General features: G+C 41.0%; 1 protein-coding gene and 1 pseudogene across 2 annotated transcripts in view; both read left to right on the top strand.

The window, feature by feature from the left end:
- Nucleotides 1–8,474, top strand: part of Dock11 (dedicator of cytokinesis 11) — a 198,225-nt gene extending 189,751 nt beyond the window's left edge. For both annotated transcript variants that reach the window (XM_070039850.1, XM_070039849.1), the window contains 3 exons: nt 520–620; nt 2,760–2,898; nt 7,998–8,474. In XM_070039850.1, the coding sequence (XP_069895951.1) occupies nt 520–620; nt 2,760–2,898; nt 7,998–8,117 (360 nt within the window). In that variant the 3' untranslated portion in view covers nt 8,118–8,474. The remainder of the gene's footprint in view (nt 1–519; nt 621–2,759; nt 2,899–7,997) is intronic.
- A 2,059-nt stretch (nt 8,475–10,533) lies between these two features.
- LOC138839763 (G patch domain-containing protein 4 pseudogene) lies at nt 10,534–22,066 on the top strand (annotated as a pseudogene).
- Nucleotides 22,067–24,381: the final 2,315 nt, after the last annotated feature.

Here is a 24,381-nt window from a genome sequence, read left to right as displayed (position 1 = left end):
TGCTTTAATGATTTTTTTCACATAAATTTGTTGGAAGTATAGTAATAACAGGTAATAATAGTAATATAGTGTTGGGCACCGGTGGCTCACACCTGTAATCCTAGCTACTCAGGAGGCTGAGATCTGAGGATCATGGTTCAAAGCCAGCCCGGCAGGAAGTCCGTGAGACTCTTATCTCCAATAAACCACTAGAAAACTGGAAGTGGAGCTGTGGCTCAAGTGGTAGAGTGTTCACCTTGAGCTGAAGAGCACAGGGACAGTGCCAAGCCCAGAGTTCAAGCCCCACGACTGACAAAAAAAAAGTAATATAGTAATAGAATGAAATAGAATAGAGATATATAATAGTAATATAATAATATATAGTAACAAATAAGTTTCTTTGTGTTTTGGTATATACCAGGCAAGTTTCTATCACAGAGATACACAAGATTTACAGCCCTTAAGGGTTTTAATTTAAAAAAATGCAAGACCTTCAATTACATGTTGATAACTCTTTCATTTTTCTCCCTTTGTAATTAGGTCAATGCCGGCCCATTAGCTTATGCAAGAGCTTTTTTAAATGAAAGTCAAGCCAGCAAGTATCCACCTAAGAAAGTAAATGAGTTGAAAGACATGTTTAGGTAAGTGTTTTTTAGTGGTTCTACTACAAAACGCCTATTCTTTCCTCTGTTTTCTTCTAAAAACAACAGCAAAGAAGCTGGGTACCAGTGGCTCACACCCATTATCTTAGCTACTCAGGAGGCTGAAATCCAAGGAGCCAGGTTCAAAACCAGCCCACACAGAAAAGTCTGTAAGATTCCTATATCCAATTAACCAGCATAAGCCCAGAAGTAGAGCTTTGGCTCAAGTGGTAGAGAGCCAACCTTGAGCAAAAAAGCTAAGGGACAGTACCCAGGCGCTGAGTTCAAGCCCCTCACAAAATAAAACAAATCCTTCCAAAAAAGTACATTCTCTGTCTATGCTTTCATACTATTTACATATCCTCTGAATAGTATTTTAAGTAGTGAGGAAATGCATAGTCTACTTCATATTCTAGAATATTACCAATGCCCCAGTGACACAAGAGATTAAATAGGCCAGCTTTACTGCTTTGGATATTTTGTGACACAAAAAAGCCTACATTTATTACATGATTTCCTTCTTTGCCCGATTGACCTTGTGTTATAGCATTTTCAGACCATTTAGGGTAGGAGTAAAAGTGGAATTGGACGAGGTCCATCAGCTTGTTGCTGTCCCGTGTCTTTAATTCTATTTGCCTTCTGCCTGTCTAGGACATGTGCTGTCTCATGTACAGCAAGCATCCCGGTAAGCTAAGGTGTGTCTGAAAGGTCATAGATTAGAAAACAATCTATATATAAAAGGAAAAGCTGCGGGCGTGGCTCAAGGACTGGGGCACCTGCCTAGCAAGTGAAAGGCCCTGAGTTTAACCCCAGTACTGTTTCAGAACAGTTTGCATTCAATTTATATACAGAACAAGGGAAGCAATTGAGTCAAACACACTTAAGAAAGATCAAACCTATTTACTCATTGGCTTCTAATTTGTTATTTCCTTTTCCTGTCTGTATGTCCACACCAATTCCAGTTTGCAGAGTAACCAGAAGTCATTCATTGGCCAATATTTATTAATTATGCATGCATAGATGAAAATTCCTGTAAGCCCAGCACTTGGGAGACTGAGTCAGGAAGATCAATAGTTCAAAGACAGCCTTAGCAAGTACTTGTCTCAAAAAATTTACTTTTAGGTCAGGCGCCGGTGGCTCACGCCTGTAATCCTAGCTATTCAGGAGCCTGAGATCTGACTATCACAGTTCAAAGCCAGCCTGGGCAGGAATGTCTGTAAGACTCTTATCTCTAATTAACCACTAGAAAACTGGAAGTGGCATTGTGGCTCAAAGTGGTAGAGTGCTAGCCTTGAACAAAAAGAGGTCAAGGACAGCACCAAGGCCCTAAGTTCAAGCCCCACAACCAACAGAATTGTTTTCCTTTTAAATATACATGCATGCCATATACAAAAGAATCTTACTAGTTACTATAACAGTGATATAAAGCATATGAACAATAAGGCACTTTGTCCCCTCAGATAAAATCTATGGACTTTAAACATATCTCCATGAAATAATGAAAACTACTTTTTCATTGCGCCAGTACTGAGGTTGAACTCAGGGCTTCATATTAGCTTTTTTGCTCAAGGCTGGCATTCTACTTCTGACTTTTTGCTGGTTAATTGGAGATAGAAGTCTCAGATTTGTTTGCTTGGGCTGGCTTTGTACCAGGATCCTCAGATCTGTCTCTTGTATAGGTAAGATTACAAATGTGAGCCATCAGTGCCCAGCTGAAAATACTTTTATGATAAAACTTCACTTCTCTGTCCCTTTCTTAGTAATCTAGGGAACATTTTTCATACCGTAGCATCCAGCACTGTATTGGATGCAACGAAAGCTCCAAACCAATTATTTCCTATCTACAGGTAAAGTAATGTTAGTACACAACCAGCCAGTATAATACCAACAACAGAGGTAAGAAAATAGGCTTCCTAGAGAATATGTGTTTGATGCCAGTGTTTAAGTCCCAGGGTAAAGGTAGAAAAGAAAGGAGAAAGTAGCTCAAGACTTGGGAAGTAACAAGAACAACTACAGTGAGAAATTTGAGAACTGGAATCTTCCTAAGTAAGTCATAGCTTACTAGGTTGTTACTATATTGATTGTCAATGAAAATCCCCAAGAATAAGTAATAAAATTTATGTCTTTTTTTCTCCACAGGAAATTCATACAAGCATGTAGCATTGCACTTGAACTAAATGAGCGGCTAATTAAAGAGGATCAAATTGAATACCATGAAGGGCTAAAGTCAAATTTCAGAGACATGGTGAAAGAATTGTCTGACATTATCCATGAGCAGGCAAGTCATGAGTGTTTGAAACTAAAAACAAGATCTGGGGGCTCCAAAATGTCAATTAGCAAAGTTTCTTAGCCTGGAATGTATTACCTTGAAATTCCTCAGTATTTTAAAAGTTGTTTGTAACTTCCCTAAGCATTTAAGTGCTATAAGGAAAAGCAAATTTGCAGCAATGATCTAAAACTGCTCTGGAAGCAATGCTCAGTGCTGAGCCATTTTGTTCTTCGTGCTATAATGACATTAGAAGCAACTGGCTGAGAAATGCCAAATTGATCTACTAGGGTAAGAGTCCTAAAGAAATGAAATGATGGTCTCCAGACCATGTCACCATGTCATAGCTGTACAAAATTAGATTTAGTGTTTTAGGTGAGATCCTGAGTGATTTCCAATACTTAGGAACTGACCTATTACAGCCTATACAAATCTTAGCATGTTAACCTATCACTAAGGGTTAGTGCCAGTTGCAGTGGACTTAGAAAAACACAACCTAAAAAATATAAAAGTAAACCAGGTACCACTGGCTCACACCTGTAAGCCTAGCTTCTCAGGAGGCTGAGATCTTAGGATTGTAGTTTAAAACCAGCCAGGCAGGAAAGCTTTGAGCAAAAAGCCCAGGGACAGCATGTGCATGCATGTGTGTGAGTGTGTGTGTGTGTGTGTGTGTGTGTGTGTGTGTGTGCGCGCGCACGCGCGTGCGTGTGTGCGTGCATGCATGCATGTGAAAAACTTGATTATCCTTAGATCCAAATTATGTAATCATATAGTACTTATCACCTTTATATATCTATTGCCTTCATTTGGAAAATCTGAGTTCTCCTGGATTATGTTGATTATCTTTGTTCCTGCACTTTGTACATGGATTGTCACTTAGTCATTTAAACATATTAAGCATGTTTGTAAATTGACTGAGCCTTTTAAGCTTCTCATAAAATTTCTTTCATTTCCCCACTAATGAAAACACTCAATAGGATAAATACTTGCTTCCAAACTGAATTTTTAAGATTATTAAAGATGGAGCTGGTGTAGAGCTTAGTGGTAGAATGCTTGCTTAGTATATGCAATGCCCTATGTTTCATCTCCAGAACTGCAAAAGACAATTAAAGATTAAAATAAACAAGGATAAGCCAGGTGCTGATGGCTCATGCCTATAATCCTAGCTACTTAAGAGGCTGTGATCTATAGAATTATAGCCTAAAGCCAACCAAGCAGAAAAGTCTGTGAAACTCCCAATCTCCAAAGTAACCACCAAAAAGCAGGGCCAGAGCTGTGTGGCTCAAGAGGTAGAGCACTAGCCAAGCAGCAAGCTGTGCAAGTGGGAGACCCTGAGTTCAAACCCAAGTACCAACTCCCCCAAGAAAAGGGGTAACTACAATGATTCTGAAAATATTTTCCTAAGGCTGGTCCTATGCAATCTGCATTTCAGTGATTGAAAGTTATTGCTCCTTGCAGGAGGATCTCACACAAAATTTGCCCTCACCAGTGCTTGATATCCATAGAATTGTGGTTCCATGATGAGAAAAATCTAGTGAAAAAACAAAATTCTGTGACAACAGAGCTAGTTGGCTTTCAATCAATTTCTTGAATACCTAAACTTCTATTTAATGCTGTATTCTTAGAGTGTGTGGGAACCTTAGTTTGAATTCTCTTGTCTGCAGTGAAGAGTTTGTTTCTCTGACCATTGTCATCTCTATAACATGAAAAGTCTGGATCAGCTAGACTTTCCTCATCCTGTGGAGTTAGTGAGACCGGCTACTATAGCAGTCCTCTCATACACATTCTTGGTAGCTGGGAATGATGTTGTATGTTAGAGCCCAGAATCACTGTTCTGTGTCATCTTTTTGCCATCTTTACTTGCATTAGTCTTCTTAGGAATAGATATAAACAGCTCTAAGGCCCTTTTCTCCTTCTCAAAGCAGCCAAGTGATAAGAACTAGGAAGGTAAGGATGCTCTCCCCCATTCTTTTGGGTACCTTGGACTCAGCACATAAGCACAGTGGAGGTATACCTCTCTCTAAATATCACAGTTCATGTGACTACACATAGACTACAGAGATGGCTGCTTGAAATGATCTTGTTGAAAAGTTTCTCATAATATATAGAAAACATAGCTACAATCTTTTTTTCACAAATGATATACAAAAAATACAGTACTGGAGCCAGGTGTTGGTGACTCACACCTGTAATCCTAGCTACAGGAGGCTAAGATCTGAGGATCACGGTTTAAAGCCAGCCTGGGCACGAAAGTCCGTGAGACTCTGATCTACAGTTAACCACCAGAAAACCGGAAGTGGCACTGTGGCTTAAGTGGTAGAGTGCTAGCCTTGAGCTGAAGAGCTCAGGGACAGTGCCCAGGCCCAAAGTTCAAGCCCCACAACCAACCATAAAAAAAAATACAGTACTGTTTTTAGCCAATGTATACTGACAGCTACATCATTTGTATACTCCTACAGGATCTAATCTTACAAATAAATTATTCAAATGAAGGCACATTATTTAATTATTCCTACTGTAATCAAGCTACTTAGAATAAGCCAGGTGCTGGTAGCTCAGGCCTATAAATCCTAGCTACTCAGGAGGCTGAGATCTGAGGATCGTAGTTCAAAGCCAGCCCAGGCAGGAAAGTCTGTGAGTCTCTTGTCTCTAATAAACTACTTAGAAAAAGCCATTAGTGGTACTGTGGCTCAAGTGGTAGAGTGCTAGCCTTGACCACAAAGAGGCTTAGGAGCAGTACCCAGGCCTTGAGTTCAAGTCCCAGGCCCAGCGCCCCCACACACCAAAAAAAAGAATACTTAGAATAGTCATTTTCCACCCCTTGAAGCATAAGTTTTTCAAATTGGCTATGATATTTCACACCTGTTTATACTGGTTATTCCCATAAACATAATTACTTTTCTTAGTTGTAAGGTTTAACTCCTTATATTGCATAGTGTTAGATAACCAAGAAAATGCTAGTTCTTACTGGTTTATGTATATGCAAACTATTGACTTTATAATGAATTTTTATTTTTACTTCATTATATTTTTTTCATTCGTTTGGTTTGAACCCAGGTCCTGGGCACTGCACTGTCCCTGAGCTTTTCTGCTCAAGGCTAGCACTGTACCTCTTTGAGCCACAGCCCCACTTCTGATTTTCTAGTGGCTAATTGGATATAAAGAGTCTCATAGACTTTCTGGCTCAGGATGGCGTTGAACTGTGATCCTTAGATCTCACCCTGGATCCTCAGATCTCAGCTAGGATTACAGGCATGAGCCACTGCCACCCCGCCAAGCTTTAGACTTTTTAAAAAGAACTCATATTATCTTAAAACTATTCATTACAAGCTGGGCGCTGATAGCATACTCCTGTAATCCTAGCTACTCTGGAGGCTTATAGAACAGATGATAGTTTGAAGCCAGCCCAGGCAGAAAAATTCTGAAGATCATCTCAAAAAAGACCAGTAAAAATCCAGGCTGGGAGTATGGCTCAAGTGGTAGAGCACCAGGAGAGCAAGCACGAGACCCTGAGTTCAAATTCCGTTATTTCCAAAAACTGAACCAAACTAATCATTGCAAATTTCTTAATTAAATGCAATTGGCAATGGTCATTGTAGTGTGTTTAGTATGTTTTGTAATTTGTGACACCTAACCACTTAAACCTATCATATGCTTTAAGATTAATGTCATGACAAGAGGAAATTTTATCATAGGCTTAATAATATAAGCCTTATGATTTGTGAGAACATAAGTGATGTGACCCCAGGCCATTTTGATGGCTCAGTGCTGAAGTCTCAAAGCTGAGCTGAAAACCCAAGTTTGAAAGCTTGAGCCCTAAGTTAATACTTGAAGTGGGTGGAGATGGTATATATATTGTTATCTTCCTCCATCTAATTTAAACATAAGAACTCTGTCACACAAAATGGTTAATTTAAAAAATATAGTAATACTGGGAATGAACATGTTTGTGTATTTATGGAACCAGAAAATGATTTTACATTAGTGAAGTTGTAGATTTCCAAGAAAATTCTGTGTTGCTTAGCTTAACTAATCTCAATGACTTTAGAAAAATGTACTTCTGTGTGTGTGTGTGTGTGTGTGTGTGTGTGTGTGTGTGTGTGTATGTGTGTGTATGTGTGTGTGTGTGTGTGTGTGTGTGTGTGTGTCCTGGGGCTTGAACTCAGGCCCTAGGTGTGGTACCTGAGCCACCAATGCCCTACTGCACTTCTGACTTTGATCTTCATTTAGTAGTACTTCCAAGTCTCCAGGGAAGAAGCTGGGGTATCTGAATGTTTAAAAAGCTCTCAGGTGAAGCCAGGCACCAGTGGCTCATGCCTGTAATCCTAGGCATTCAGTAAGCTGAGATCCTAGGATTGTGGTTCGAAGCCAGCTCTGGCAACAAAGTCTGTGGGACTCAACTCCAAATAACCACAAAAGGGACAGAAGTGGAGCTGTGGCTCAACTGGTAGAGCACTAGCCTTGAGAAGAAAAAGAAAGAAAGAAGGAAAGAAAGAAAGAAAGAAAGAAAGAAAGAAAGAAAGAAAGAAAGAAAGAAAGAAAGAAAGAAAGAAAGAAAGAAAGAAAGAAGGAAGGAAGGAAGGAAAGAAAGAAAGAAAGGAAGGAAGGAAGGAAGGAAGGAAACAAAGAAAGAAAGAGAGAGAAAGAAAGAAAGAAAGAAAGAAAGAAAGAAAGAAAGAAAGAAAGAAAGAAAGAAAGAAAGAAAGAAAGAAAGAAAGACCCTCAGATGATTCTGGGCCCTACTATACTAGAAGATAAAACTCTTATCAAAGAACAGTAGTCTATTGTTTTGAGCTCTTTTGATGACCATCTGTTAAAACACTTCTTTCAATATTGCATTATCTCTTTTTATTGAAATTTGCATTTTATGATCTCCTGTTTTACTTAATGAGTAACCAGATTTCTTTTCTGCTTTTTTGCTATGCTGCCTTTGTAACACAGCTCTGAAGACTTAAGTCTGGTAATGTTATCCTTTGCTCTTTCTGCTTTCTGTCATTTTCAAATAGCTCATGTCAGTGATCCATTGAAGTATGCCTGCAATTTCATATACACAGTCTTTTTTTGGCAGTAGCAATGTTGTTCCATAACTGTGCATATTTCTTTTGTTTTAGATATTACAAGAAGACACAATGCATTCTCCCTGGATGAGCAACACATTACACGTGTTCTGTGCAATTAGTGGTACATCAAGTGACAGGGGTTATGGTTCCCCAAGATATGCTGATGTATGAGGAAAAGTGGATGGCAATAGCAATGGGACTGGTATTTCTCAGGAATATTCGGAGCTGTGCAAATGTTAACGTTGAATGATTTGATATATACATGGAGTGTTTTCTCCTGACACCAAACTTTTCATGCTTTCAAACAGGGTGCTTACATATTTTGTAACTATTTAAGCAACTTGAAAGTGCCTGGAAATTTGCACCACTGTGCTTGGTTTGTACTTTTTTTAGGTAAATCTATATGCTGAAATGTAGAGCTCAGAAATCATTTTCATTTTGCTTAATTATTGCTTATAATCATAATGGTACTATGTAAAATTGTATAATGGAATACAATAAAAGGTCAAAACTTATTTGTAATTAGAAGTGAAGGAAATAATGCTTTCAAGTTAGCATTTTTTGCTTGACAAGAAATCACTGGAGAAGAAAAAGGATTTGTGTGTGTGTGTGTGTGTGTGTGTGTGTGTGTGTGTGTGTGTGTGAACTTGTATGTATGTGTGTATACATGCATGTGTGCTAGTCCCTCAGGTTGAACTTAGAGCCTGGGCACTGTCCCAACTTTTTTCTCACAGCAAATACTCTACCACTTGAGCTACAGTTCCAGCTTTTGGCTTTTGATGGTTAATTGGAGATAAGACCCTCACAGACTTTCCTGCCCAAACTGGCTTCAGTCCACAATCCTCAGATCTCAGCCTCCTAGGGGCTAGGATGGCAGGCATCAGCCTGGGCAGGAAAGTTAACCACAAAAAGCCAGAAATGGAGCTATGGCGCAAGTGGTAGAGCACTAGCCTTGAGCAAAAAAGCTCATGAGACAACGCCCATGCCCTGATTTCAAGCCCCAGTTCTGGCACACAAAAGAATAATATTTCAAGCTGGAGAGACAAGTTGAATTCTTGCCTATTAGTAGTCAAGGTTGAACTAAAGGAACCAAAAACATTATTTACTAGGAAAATTTCAGGACAATATCACGATACCCTAGAAATACCATGGTCACTGTTCTTAGTTTGGATGGTAAGTGTAGAATTCAAGAGATTTTTATGTTACACAGGTCTCTCAGAAAGCAATAATTATTGCCAAAGGAATGTGGGGCTGTCCATAAAACTAAACAAAACATTTCTGAGAATTTGTAGTCCATACAGCTTATGCAAGTTCAAAGCATTTTATCAGCAGTCCAAGGTGGAAATTTTGCAGTGATTAGTTTCTTCAATGGCAAGGTTAACCAGCATTTTGACAGAATTTGGCGGGTGTGGCACACCTTACATCAGTATACCCAGCCACCACAGATTTAATACCTGCTAGTTTGGGATTACTTTTCTATCTCAGATTACCCCAATCATTCTGAAGAAACCAAGGTAATTCTAAACATTTTAGCTGGAATTATTCATAGAATTTTTGGCTGTCTTCCATAAATTTCAAGTTCTATTCTTAATTCCTTCTATAGTTTAGCTTATTTTATAGGCAGACAAACAGGCATTAAACTCTAACAGGATTGTCTGGAGCCTTGGCTTTTTAAATACTTTGAGGCAGGTTAAATCTGAGAGATTATACTCTTTGGCTCAGCCATTTTTCTGTACATGTCATTTTTAAGCATGTAGAGGAGTATAAGCTTATTGAAAATTAATCTTATATTTTAATGGAATGTTAAGTACTTTCAAAAGTAGTTTGAAGGCCTTAATATCTTGGAGTCACCTATAAATAAGGTTCCCCTTTACAGTGATAATATATGGCATGTATTTGTAAGGAACTGTCACGTAGAGTGCATGCAGCCATCTCAGAGCAAGGCATCTTGGGAAAAATGCACCCCAGCTTCATCTACAACTAGTCCCTCTTGCACACCTAACACAGTGTGTACACCAGGGGTAATTTTTTGCAGATTCTAAATTACTCCTGCACCCTAATAACTTGATATCTAGTTGAGGAGATGAGATACAAAGACAGTTAACTTATACAAGAATTAACTATGTGAAGACAAGAAAAGTTGTATAGGAATGTTACAAAAAGATGACACTGTCCATAATTTATCACCATCATAAAGGACACATCACTGTGAATTATAATGTCAGAGGAGAATGTCCTGAATGAAAGGAAACTTCGAACAGGCTTCTAACATGAGAGCGAGGCATAGGCAACAAGTATAAGAGATATGGTGAGCCGGGCACCAGTGGCTCATGCCTGTAATCCTAGCTACTCAGGAGGCTGAGTTGTGAGGATCACGGTTCAAAGCCAGCCCAGGCAGGAAAGTCCATGAGACTCTTATCTCCAATAAACCACTAGAAAACCAGAAGTGGTGCTGTGGCTCAAGTGGTAGAGCGCTTGCCTTGAGCTGAAGAGTGCAGGGACAGTGCCCAAGCCCCGAGTTCAAGCCCCACGACTGACCAAAAGAAAAAAGAGAGATGGTGGAGAAACACTGGGAAAGACTCATGGGATGACTAAGGAGTACAAAGACAAATCAGAGATCATTGTGAACAGTGGCCAGAATTATCTGTGTCATAAGACCATTTCACTGAATGTGTTTCCTCAGCTTTCAGAGGAAAGGCAGCAAGCTAAGAATGACAGGGTGAGCTACACCAGAAAAGGCCAAGAGAATCTCTTGGGAAAGTGCATGTGTTAGGTATTACTGTTTATATACATTGATGATTTCATACACCAATTTGTCTTCTGTAAATTAATTCCTACCAAAACCACAAGCAACAGAATGAGCTAGACCAAAAAGGCCAAGGGAATCTCTTGGGAAACACTGCAAATGTCAGGTATTATGGTCAATGTAGTTGAATGCTTTCGTGCACCAACTTGGCTTCTGCAAATTAATTCATACCAAACAACACATTTGTGCTCTATTCCAATTAGTCTTGTTTCCAATGTCCCCTTGGAAACTAGTGTTTTGATACTCTTTTGAATGCATGGGGAAATGTGAAGTGTCAGTTGTACCAGTGGTGTTTTGTTTTGACTTGTCTATGGATGCAATGCATCTTGGTCCAAGTTGTTCCTTCCCTCCTTTTCTCTTCTCTCTTCTCCCTTTCCCACACCAGCCTCCTTACTTTTCTTTGTTCCATTTTCACATTTGTACATAGATTATGATAATGTAATGTTAGTTTCTTACTAACATGAAAAAAAACAGAAAATAAGTCCTTTTGTGCAATTTAAAAAAAAACATTTTCACAAATGGCATCATGTAAATACATAGAATATTCTATTACTGTATTTATATGCTTTGGCTCCCACTAAAAGTGGCATCAACACCTTTTTAAAAATGAAATAAAAGCCAAGCGCTGGTGGCTCATGCCTGTAATCCTAGCTACTCAGGAGGCTGAGAGCTAAGGATCTCAATTCAAAGCCAGCCTGGACAAGAAAGTCTATGAGACTCTTATCTCCAGTTAGCCACCAGAAAACTAGAAGTGTCACTGTGGCTTGAAGTAGTAGAGCACTAGCCTTGATCTGAAGAGCTCAGGGACAGCTCCAAGGCCCAGAGATCAGGCACCATGACCAAGAGGGAAAAAAAAGAGAAAATGGAAGCAACAACTTTCAAACCATTACCAACATTCATAAAACTAGAGATGATTCACTGGTTAATAAATGACAAAGGTCAGAAAAAAGAATCAGACAAAATATAAATACTAGTTGTACCTGAGATAAAGAACCTAAGTCATATATTGAGCAATCAAAATTTCCAAACTCTTCAATATATTGGGTTGCCTTTAGTTGTGTGTGCATGCGTGCATTCGTGTGTGTGTGTGTGTGTGTGTGTGTGTGTCTGTGTGTGTGTCTGTGTGTGTGTGTGTGTTTGGGGGCTTAAATCCAGAGCATGTTTCAATCCTGCTCTAACACATTACTTTGCCTATCAAAAGACAGAGAAACCAGACACTGGTGGCTCACGCCTATAATTTTAGCTACTCTGGAGGCTGAGATCTGAGGATCACTGTTCAAAGCCACCCAGGACAGGAGTCGGTGAGACTTTTTTTTTTTTTAACCAGTCCTGGGGGTTTAACTCAGTGCCCGAGCACTGTCCCTGAGCTTCTTTTGCTTAAGGCTAGCACTCTACCACTTGAGCCACAGCACCACTTTAGGCCTTTTCTGTTTATGTGTTACTGAGGAATCGAACCCAGGGCTTCATGCTTGCTAGGCAAGCACTCTACCACTAAGCCATATTCCCAGCCTGTCTGTGACACTCTAATCTCCAATAAACTACTCAGAAAAAGCTGGAAGTGGTGCTGTGGCTCAAGTGGTAGAGTCCTCACCTTGAGCAAAAAGCTCAGGGACAGAGCTCAGGCCCAGAGTTCCAGAGTTCAAGTCTCAGGACCAGCAGAGAGAGGGAGGGGGAGAAAGGGAGGGAGAACGGGAGGGGGAGAGAGAGAGAGAGAGAGAAATCTTTGTTGATCTGGGCACCAGTGGTTCATGCCTGTAATCCTAGCTACTCAGGAGGCTGAGACCTGAGAAACACAGTTCAAAGTCAGTCTGGGCAGGAAAGTCTGTGAGACTCTTATGCAAAATCCAATCATTAAATTACACAACAGGAAGAGCAACAGAAAGTCATAAAAAAAAATCATGTAGAAACAGGTAACAATCACTATGGAGTTTTAGTGCTGGAAAGAGAATCTCCGGGAGGAAAAATTCTACCTCCTAGCTGGTTTGATTATCGTTAAACTTTTCTCATTTCTCTTAGAATTGCCACCAGCTAGGTATATCAGACATAGCCCCAGAGTGTTTTCTTAGAGCTCCATGATTCTGGGCGACACTATTTGGCTGAGGTATTTAAAGGTTCCCACACTATGCCCTGTCCTCACACCTTCTCAATCCATTGTTTGCTGAATCTGTGCCCACAATCATATCCTAGAAAATCGAAGCCCACTTTACTCAAGGACACCCAAACAGGATCCCACCACTACTAGGGTCATAGAACATTGGTACATGGTGAGGATCTGACCAATCTTCACTAGGTAAAGTCTTGAGGTGACCATTATTTCTCTTTCCACTCCAACTCGGAAAGTCCTTTGAGATGGATGGGTACCTCGCAGCTCTCAGTTTCCCTCCCTGACAGATAACTGAAAAGCCAGGGTGTTGTCCTTGCTTAGCTTCCTCTTCCTGCTCTGATCATGGCACACCCCTAGGCAGTCAGCTACGCCTACCCTCTCACTCCCCTACCAGGATGTGGCATACTGAGGTGGGTTACCTTAAACTTCCCTATTCTAGGAGGCCAACAGCCCAGATTGACTTGCTCAGACCCCAGCCTCCCCTTCCCAGTCAAGCTATCAGCTGATCACACTGCTTTAGCTAATGTGTTTGCTTCAGGATCCTTTAGTTCTTTGATCAGTGGTTCATCCAGGCATGGTAGCATATTCCTGTAGTCCCAGCTGCTCACAAGGCTAAAGTGGGAGGATGGCCAGAAAATAGCTTTTCTCTTTGCGTATCATAAATATAACCTGATCCATACAAAGTCTTAGTTTCCATCTCCCAGCTCATTCTGAGCATTCCCCATCTCAGTAAATGGTATCCCCACTCAAATCATATGCCCAGACCAGAATTGTAGCAGTCAGAGCTGCCTTCTCTCCCTTTCTCTCACCCTTCACGTCTAATCCTTCGGTAAATATTTTTGGCTTTACCTTCAAAACATATATCTCATCTTGCTTATTCTCACCACCTACAATACTGTCATCCTGCTTCAGTTTTCATGTCCAGCTTCCCTAACTGCAAATAGCCCTTTAACTTACCTCCTAGTAAGTCCATTCTACATCAAGTCCATTCTCAATCAGAGAGTCAGAATTATCCTTTTAACTTAATGTAAGGGGTGGAGGTGTGGCTCAGTGGTGGCTCGGCACTGCCAAAAAAAGAAAAAAAGGGGGAGGGAGGAAGGGAAGGGGGAAAAAAAAGAAAGAGAGAGAGAGAGAAAGGAAGAAAGAAAGAAAGAGGGAGAGAGAAAGAAAGGAAGAAAAAGAAAAGAGGGGCTGGGAAGGTGGCTCAGTGGTAGAGTGCTTGCCTTGCATGCATGAGGCCCTGGGATCGATTCCCCAGCACCACATAAGCAAAAAAGAAACAAAGCCAGAAGTGGCGCTGTGGCTCAAGTGGTAGAGCGCTAGCTTTGAGCTGAAGAGCTAAGGGACAGCGCCCAGGCCCAGAGTTCAGGCCCCATGACTGGACCCCCCAAAAAAAGAAAGAAAGGAAGAGAAGGAAGGAAGGAAATGAGAGAGAGAAAGAAGAAAGAAAGAAAAAGAGAGGGGGAAGGAAGGAAGAAAGAATGAGAGAAAGAAGAAAGGAAAGAAAGGGGGAAGGAAGGAAAGAAAGGAAAGAAGGAAGGAAAGGAAGGAAAGAAAGAAGGGAAGGGGGGAGGGAGAAAAATAGAGCCTAATGCCAGTGGCTCATGCCTGTAATCCTAATTCAAAGCCAGCTCAGGCAGGAAAGTTTATGACACTCTTTATCTCCACTAAACTATGAAAAACTGAAAGTGGCACTGTGGCTCAACTGGTAGAGCAGTAGTCTTGAGCAAAAGAAGTTCAGGGACAATGCCTAGACCCTGAGTTTAAGCCCCAGGACCAGCACACAAAGAAAGGAGAGGGGGGGGGAGAAGGAAGGAAGGAAGGAAGGTAGGTAGGAAGGAAGGAAGGAAGGGAGGGAGGGAGGCAGGGAGGGAGGCAGGGAGGGAGGCAGGGAGGGAGGCAGGGGAAAAAGTCTGCCATGCCTCTTTCTCCAGGCAAAACAAATGCTTGTGAGGCTCTGACTTACCCAGCCTTTGTCTGCCTATAGGAAATAGCTGCTAGCACTGTCTTACTTTCCAACTCACTCCTCAGAGTTCCTCCTATCTGCCATGTCCACTTCTACCTCAAGCCATTTGCACTTACTCTTCACGGTGCCCAAAAGGAAGGAAAGCTGTTGTGCAAACTGACACCAAAGCTTGCTTCCTCATTTTAGTGTATTTTTCACACACACACACACACACACACACACACACACACACACACACACACACACACTTGTTCTGGAATACTCTACAACAATGAAGATGAAGGAACTAAAGCTGCCTGTATCAACATGGATAACCCTCAAAAAAAAACTCAATGAAAAAGGCAAGTTTGGGAATAAGTACGGATTGTCATTTGTATGTAGTTTTTAAAATATGCAGAGATGAAGTTGTGTGGCTTAAGTGGCTAGGTGCTCACCAGCATGAGGCCTTGAGCTAAGACCTAATACCACTAAAAAAAAGAAAACAAAATAAATGACTTAAAAGTATGAAGAATAATCTTATGAACACCCTTATTTTAGTCATAGTATAAAATTACTCAAGCCCAGCACTGGTAGCTCACACCTGTAATCCTAGCTACTCAGGAGTCTGAAATCTGAGAATCATGGTACAAAGCCAGCTTAGGCAGGAAAGTCCATTCTTATCTCTAGTTACCAAAAAGCCGGAAGTGGAGCTGTGGGTCAAGTGGTAAAGTGCTACTTTTGAGAGTCTATAGAAAACTTGCATATGGAGTGTGATCTCTATAAGGTTTGAATTCTGTCAGGTTTGAACTAATGCTTGGTAGGCAGGCACTCTTACCACTGAACCATGCCCCTAGCCCTGCTTTCTGCAGGTTATTTTTGTATCTGTGTGCCAGTTCTAGGGCTTAACCTCAGGGCCTGGGCACTGTCCCTGAGCTTTTGTGCTCAAGGCTAGTGTTCTATAGTTGAGCCACAGCTCCTCTTCTGGCTTTTTGGTGATTAATTGGAAATAAGCAAGCATCTCACAGATTTTCCTACCCAGGCTTACCTTTGAACCATGATCCTCAGATCTCAGCCTCCTAAGTAGCTAGGATTACAGATGTGAGCCATCAGCACCCAGCTTTCGCAGGTTATTTTTGAGATAGAGTCTTGCTTCCTGCCCTGGCAAGCACCTGGGGTCCGTCTATCTACATGAGTCCTCCCCATGTAGCTAGGATATCAGGTGTATGCTACCACATCCTAATTTCCATTGAGAAGGTGTCTCAAAAGTTCTTTTTGCCCATGCTGGTCTCAAACCACCCACAATCTTCCCAGTCTCAACATTCTTAGTAGCAAGAGTTACAGACATGGACCATCACTCTTTATGATTGAATTTTTAGAACAATTGGAAGGGGATGATTGCACAACTCAGTAACAGAGTTCATGCATAGAATGCACAAGGCCCTGGGTTGGAGCCCCAGCAGAATCACACACACACACACACACACCCTCAGGTAAATATGGCATAGGGTTACAATTTAATAAAGCTAAATAGTATATGAATATTCATATTTTAAGTACCAAAAACAAAAGTAAAATCCAATAATTCCCCCCCCCCAAAATACTACAAAATACAAAAAATTTACATGAGCCAATCTAGATTAACTTTTTTGTTTGTTTTGCTAGTATTAGTGTTGATAGTCTGGGCCTCTGGGCCTTTTACTCTTTCTTAGTTTTCTCACTGAGTTGGCCGTCACTTGAGTCATGCACTGAACCCAGTTTTTTGCCAGTTTTTTGGTCAGTCATGGGGCTTGAACTCTGGGCCTGGGCACTATCTCTCAGCCCTTCAGCAAAGCTACTGCTCTACCACTTGACCACAGTGCCACTTCCAAAGTTTTCTGCTTATGTAGTGCTGAGGAATCGAATTCAGGGCCTCATGCATACGTGGCAAGCACTCTACCACTGAGACACCTTCCCAGCCTTGGGGGTTTTTTGCTTTGTTTTGTTTTTTGAGATGGAGTCTGTCAGACTTTTCTACCTAGTCTAGCTTTGAACCACAATTTTCCAGGTCTCAAGTCTCCAGAATAGGAAGTAGCTAGGATTACAGGTGTGAATCACTGTCACCTGGCTCGTTTTGTTCTAAAATTGTTCATTGATTTTTTTTTTGTTGGCCATGGGGCCTAAACTCTGGACCTGGGTGCTGTCCCTCAACTCTTCAGCTCAAGGCTAGCGCCCTACCACTTGAGCCACAGTACCACTCCCAGCTTTTTCTGCTTATATGGGTGCTGAGGAATCGAACCCAGGGCCTCATGCATGCAAGGCAAACACTCTACCACTGAGACAACTTTCCAGCCCCATTGATTTTTTTTTTTTTTAGTATTTATTAAGCCCCATGCTCTGTGCCCAGCCAAAATACCGGACATTAAACATATTCTCAGCAAATAATACCATGACATTCCTGAATGTATCCTGTCATACATTTACTCCCAAAAGGGCCATAATCCCATTTCCTTTATTGTGTATGTTTAAGGTTAAGACAATATTTGTTAAAGGGATTGCTGACCATTTTCTCAAAAGTACCCTTGCACTTTTATTGATCATTTTCTACATGACAGACCCTCTTCTAGGTGCTTTTCCTTTATGAGCATATTTAATCCTCCAAAGACTCTCTGAAATGAGTGCCAATATTATTCTAATTATCCCTGTTTTCTAAAGGAGGAAGTTGAGACATGGAGGATTTCGGTAACTTGCATCAAGTCATGCAAACAGGAAATGGTGGAGCCACGATTCCTAACAGGCAGTCTGGCTCCAGAGCCTATGTACTTAGCTACTATGAAATCTTATTTTCAGTTTCCCTAATTTTACAGCAATAATGATTTTGGTTGTTGCTGTGTACTAAATGGTGTCATTAGCATAAGTTGATATTTTGAACTTCAACATGGCATTGCCTTCACTAATCTTATTTCATAAAGAATGTATGGCTGGCTCCCTATGCAGAGAATAAGTTTCTGGAGAGCAGACAATATTTTTAGTGAATTGTTATGTACTTTCATTGGTGGTGTCTGCCCATAGTTGGCAATGCTTGAATGATTAACAGGAAATAAAACAATCCATCAATCTTTCCACAATGAGGAGGCAACTAGTTGCTTCAATACTTTCAACATTAATAATGCAAACACTGTGCTAGACACTTGTCACTAGTTATATTCCCAAGAAGTGAAATGCCAAGTAGGTTTCTAATCAAGGAGGCAACTTATACCACACTCAGCAAAATTCTGTGGGTGAGAAGGGAAGAAGGCACGATTGAAGTCCTTAATAATTTTTAATGGTTTACAAGTCCTGCAACCAGGCACAGATGACTCATGCCTGTAATCCTAGCTATTCAGGAGGCTGACATCTGAGGATGGCAGTTCAAAGCCAGGCTAGGCAGAAAAGTCCATGAGACGTTTACCTCCAATTTGCCAGAAGTGAAACTGTAGCTCAAGTGGTAGACTGCTAGCCTTGAGCAATAAAAGCTCAGTGATAGCACCCGGGCCCTGAGTTCAGGTCCCAGGACTGACACATAAAAAACATAGTCCTGATATCAAAATGGAGTCACTGGTCTAGAGCATACTAGGTAGATAAAACCTTCGCAGTCCAATACTGACCTGGATACAGAAATTGAAAAGCTCCAGACTGGGAGCACAGTGGTAGAGCCCTTAACCTGCCATGTACAAAATTCTGGGTTCAATCTCCAGCGTGACAAAGAAAAGGAAAAGAAAGGAAAGGAAACAGAAGGGAAAGGGGAAAAAAAGGAAGTGATGGGAATGGAAGGGAACAGAAGGGTAGAGAATCAATTTCTATCTACCCCATGTGTCCATTTCCATTTATCTTGCCTTCTCATATCTTTTCTACGGATTTTTTTTTTTTTTAATTTTTTAGGTCCGGTTGTGGGGCCTGAACTCTGGGCCTGGGCGCTGTCCCTCAGCTCTTCAGCTCAAGGCTAGTGCTCTACTACTTGAGCCACAGCGCCACTTCTGGCTTTTTTCTTTTTGCTTATGTGGTGCTGAGGAATCGAACCCAGGGCCTCAGGCATGCAAGGCAAGCGCTCTACCACTGAGCCACCTTCCCAGCCCCTTTTCTACGGATTTTAAGAAATCAAATTTTTCCTATAATTGCTATCAAATGCTGGCAATAGCATTGGCCTTGGTAAAGAAAGATAGGACAGATTATATAGTTTGGTTTTCAGAACTTCTGAGTTGTAGAGAGGAATTTTGTTATTGTCTCTGGTAATAATCAGCAATATGTTACATTTCATCTACATCATAATGTGAAGGTGTACTTTTGTAAAAAGAAATTTCAAAATACACTGTCAGCATCTATTTAAAATTTATCTTGAGGAATAAAACATGTTAACTGTCATCAAAAGATTAGACTCTAAGCTGGGTGCCAATGACTCAAGCCTATTATTCCAGCTATTCAAGAGCCTGAGATCTGAGGATTACCTTTAGAAACTAGCCTAGGCAGAGAAATCCAATCAACCAACAAAGAGCCAGAACTGGAGGTATAGCTCACATGGTAGAGTGCCAGCTGTAAGGAAGAAAGTTAAGCAAGAGTGACAGGTTCTGAGTTTAAGCCCCAGCACAAGCTCCAACACAAAAATGATTAAAGTCTAAAACTCAACATCCTTGTGAAATATGGAAGTTCAGTACTTTTGTTTATTTCAATCTAAGTTCAGAAACCACCAGAGAACAGAAAAGTACCCAAAACTCCACCAAGTGCCAGTGGCCCAATAGATCTTTCAATAATGTCATGCTACAGAGAGGATAATGGGGTGGGGGGAGCAAAATCCAAAGCTGTAAAGCAACTAGAGTATGGAATCTCTATAGCGGGTAATATCAAATTAGGGAAGACCTTTTGGGGCTTGGGGACTTTTTTGCTTTGGGGAAGAAAACATGTATCGTTTTCCTCAATCATGATGAAAAAATATATATACAGCTTGCTAAATTTAGTTGCAGCTCTGTTACAACAATGATGACAAAATTTTCCTCTGACCACAATGCTTTGAGTACAAATGGTTCCTCTTTCCAGGTTGTGGTTGTGCATATACAAATTCCTAGTGAGGTAACAACCTGCTTTCCCCAAGCATAGTTCCTTGTTAGTAGAAAGTAAGCTTGTCCACCTTAGGGGAAGATGCTAAGGAATTCAACTGTATCCTTGCTGGTCAGTTGTTTTTTGTAGGTTTTTTAATTTTTTTAATTTTTAATTTTTATTTTTTTGGCTTGAACTCAGGGCCTGGGCACGATCCCTGAGGCTCTTTGTGCTCAAGGCTAGCACTCTACCACTTGAGCCACAACTCTACTTCTGGCTTTTTCTGAGTAGTTTATTGGAGGTAAGAGTCTCATAGACTTGGAATGGTGATCCTCAGATCTCAGCTCCTGGGTAGCTAGGATTACAGGCATAAGCCACTGGCACGTGGCTGGTGGTTCGTTCTTAATTGTTTTTAGATCCATGCCCCAAAACTGATGAACCCAGCTGATCCAATTTCACCATAACAAGCTAGACTGACACCCAGAGTTGGCTATGGCTATGTGTTACGAAGATCCTCTACCACAAGGGACTATTCCCCAAATGGCTTCATTATTTCAGCTTATACATGTAGCTGGCCTGAGGATAAAAGGGTAAGAGGAAACAGGAAATTGAGTGGCAGCAAAGGAGAAATGAAAGAATAAAGGACTGAGAACAAATGGGACGATGCCAGCAGAAAGGAGAACAATAGAAGCGGAACCGCAAGCAATGAGGGAACTATAAAGATGAAAGAGTATTAGAAATTCTAATAATAGTTCCCATTTTTACTGTTTATTATGTACTGAGGTACTGGATAAAGGTTTATATGAGTTTCTTCAGCTCACATCTTTAATCTTTGCACTGAAGCTTGTGGTAGGAACTATTAATACCTAAATTACAAGAGATAAATGATACTGTTGCATATTTTTAAGACAAAAATAGGCCCCACGATATTTCAAAGAAGCCGAGAGGAAAGGATAAGAAGAAAGAAAGATGATAGAAATAAATAGGAATATATTAAAAGTGGATGTAGGAAGATGGTGGTACACAGGTCAGGTGTGGCACATGAGTCCACTAAAAGCCTTCAGTGAAAGACAATGCCAACTTACCTTTCCTGGTGAGAGCCTGAGGACAGAGCCTTGTCCATCATCAATGTCACTCTGATGGTCAAGGATCATGGGATGAAGTCTGCTGAGGAGCAGCTGCTAAAGCATGGATGGATTCAAGGCAAAAAGCCTGAGCCAGAAGGAACATGGAATCATTCAGGCCCTCAAAGTGACCCTCAAGCCAGACACTCATGGGGACATAATACAAATAAAATGCCTTTCTGAAGAGACTGCCAATCAAAAGTGCTCCAAACCTAATGTATTGTATCAGAAGTTTGTAAAGGTATTACAAGCTGGCCAGCCACACTGACTTCAGGTGGAGAGAAACCAGACAAAGACTTGGAGATCAGCAGTGATGAAGATAACCAGGCACCTATACTCCAAAGATTCTGGCAGATGAAATGTGGCTCCAAGCCTGTGGGGGGCAAACAGCACACAAGGCTGCCCATTTTGGGATTACGACGAAGGCCAAGCTTGCTGGGCTAGAAGCAAGCCTTCTTGACCTATCTTAAAGGCCAGAACACAGGGGGCTTTCACCCACCCCCAAAAGAATAAAAAGCAGAAAGATGAAGAAACTATAGCAACTCAAAATTCAGGTCAAGTGTACCTAGAACAAACTGACCAGAGCTTCAGGAAGAGCAAGAAGAAGAAAAGACAACATCAAGAACAAGTCTTAGAAGAGAGAGAAGGAATATTCTAGAGTATGAGGAGGAAGTGGCTGTAGGAACAAAGAGCAGAGAACAATACAATTGGTCATTCAGGAAAAGGAAGAAAAAGAAGAGACAGCACCATGAGGAGGAGGAAATAGGAGTCTTCTGTGAAAGAGAAACAGGCAAGAAGGTAGCAGATAGTGTCAGTACAAAAGAGGTAGAGGGCAAAGCACACTGACCTGTACATCAAAATAAAAAAAAAATAAAGGAGGCAAGAGGACTTAACATAGAGGGGGAATGAGGATTGGAGACTGCTTTAGATGGCAGTACTAGAGAAGCAGAGAACAGAGCCAGAAGCAGGAAAAACAAGAAAGAAAGATGAAAGCATCAGGGGAAACAGGAGGAGGTTTGAGGTATAAGCCATGAGGATGAGGATGGTAGAACTAGGGAAGCAAAGAGCAGAGATATGAAGAAGCAGCAGTCACCTCTAGAGGGAGAGAGCTGGAGTCAACACTGATCAGAGAATCAAAAAGAAGAAATCAAAAGAGAGACACTGAAGGATGGGCCAAGGTGGAGATCAATCCGTTTATTTCCAGTTGTAGCCTCCAAGAGCTGGGCTGAAGCAGGACTTCTGGAACCCATCTCATTTACCAAAGAAGAAACTGAACCCTGGAACCCCCAGTCTGCTGAGAACCAAAGTGCAATGCCTTAGCTGAGAAGTTCAGTTCTTAGCATGTGCTAACAAGGAGCCAAGGAGTGCTGGGGGCTTTGGGAAGAGGAATACAGATGGGGCATATGTACTTGCAGGAAGAGCCATATTAATGAAATGGGAAATGTAGACTTTGTATGGAATGCATTGATTTTTAATATTGTGAAGGCTAAGGAAAACATGAATTCAGGTCTGTGGGCTAGATTCAGCTGACAGGCTGCACGAAATGATTATTAGTAAATGTCAGCATGGGCCATTTTAAAAACAAGTAAATGTGAATGAGGCAAATTCTTCAGTTAAAAGACAATGATTTTTCCACTGGATGGCAAAAATAAATTTTACTTTATGTTGTTCTGAGAGCAGACCTCAAACATAATGGCACCAAAAGAAAGTAACAATACAGGAAAATATACCAACCACATGTCAACCAAAGGAAAGCTTATGAAGATATACTACCACTAGTTACAATAAACTTTAATGCAAAAAGGAGTACTGGATTAGATTAATAAAAGTTGCTTCTTAGTGATGGATGGTTTGTTTCACTAGAAAGCTATAAAGATTACAGATGTGTGTGCATTTGATGCAAAATACACATAAAAGTAAACAGACTTATAGCTTGAAAAATTCACCATTGTATTATATAGAGAGATTTTCACACATCTCTCAATAATTGGTAGGTCAAATCACTTTTTTTAAAAAAAGAAACAGTAAGTAGCAAGGTATAGTGACACATACCTATAAATAAAATGGTCAGGATGCCAAGGCCAGCCTGGACTACATAGCAAGACATTCTTTCAAAAGATCAAAAGCAGGATGCCAGTGGTTCATGCCTGTAATCCTTGCTACTGAGGGACCTGAGATCTGAGGATCAAAGTTCAAAGCCAGCCTGTACAGGAAAACCTGGAAGACTCCTCTCTAATAAGTTACTTTTTTAAAAATCCTAAAGTGTAAAGTAGAGCTGTGGCTTAAGTGGTAGAGAGTTAACCTTGAGCAAAAGAAGCTCAGGGATAGTGCCCAGGTCCTGAGTACAAGCATTCAAGCCTCAGTAGAAGCACAAGGGAAAAGAAGAGGAGAGAAGAGAAGAGATCTACAATTGTATTGAACTCATGAAATTTATTTAATAGACATCTATAGAATGTGGGACAAGTAGTTGGAGAATATAGACTAACATCCAAGGAACATTTATAAAACTAAACAATACATGGTATTATGAAACAAAGTTCATCAAATTCGCAAGATTTGACACTGGCTTGGGAACTGGGGATGCAGAAGAGTGAAATGATTAGCCTTGTGTCTTAGTCCAGAGTTCACACAGCCACACATAGCATCAAACCACAACACAGCATCAAATCACTAGTTCTCTGACTACTGGTCAGAAAGACCACATAGGTAAAGAGGTGTGGAGAGATGGGGTAACTTGGGGACTACAGTGGGATGGATTTAGCTGCTCATGAAAGGCTAGGATTTTCTAAGGGAGCCCTGGACTCCTTGTTTGCATTAGGATCTATCCAAACGTCAGGTATGCAAAGTGATCTCTGAAAATGCAATTAGGATATGCAAATAAGAGTGTTGATTCCTGCAACAGAGTTGTTGGTATGCAAAGAGTCCCCCCTTCTAGGAGAACCATTGTGGACAGAGGCAAGAGTTTTCTTTGGTTAAATGTAAATATTATTACCTTCTCCTGTCCAGGCAAACAATGGAGATCTTTCTGGGCTAGAAGGTGTAAGCAACTAACATGCAAATGGTATATTTGAATGTTTAAACCAAGGAACCCAGAGGCTGCAACTTTAATGCAAAGACGCTGAATGGTACAAGTTACTCTTGACAGTGAACACGAATTTGACCAGTCCTACCTGCACCAGCAAAAGGAGCAGGACCTAAGAAAGTCTCTACATGCATGGTGCTGAGAGTTTAGGGAAGGAATTATAGAAGATCCGCCTCAGATGCTTACCTAGTGGTAGTTACCACAGCTCACCAACCCAAAACCAAGGAAGGAGCCTTGTATGCTCACCCACAGAAGTTCTTCCTTTTTTGTGGGGGAGGTAGGGGGGTGGGGGAGAGTCCTGGGATTGAACTCAGGGCATGGGTATCCC

Source organism: Dipodomys merriami, unplaced genomic scaffold (genome assembly GCF_024711535.1).
Source record: "Dipodomys merriami isolate MVZ:Mamm:240054 unplaced genomic scaffold, mDipMer1.0.p SCAF_3, whole genome shotgun sequence".
Lineage (NCBI taxonomy): Eukaryota > Metazoa > Chordata > Mammalia > Rodentia > Heteromyidae > Dipodomys > Dipodomys merriami.
Note: the sequence above shows the minus strand (reverse complement) of the source record. Positions and strands in the feature narration are given on the sequence as shown.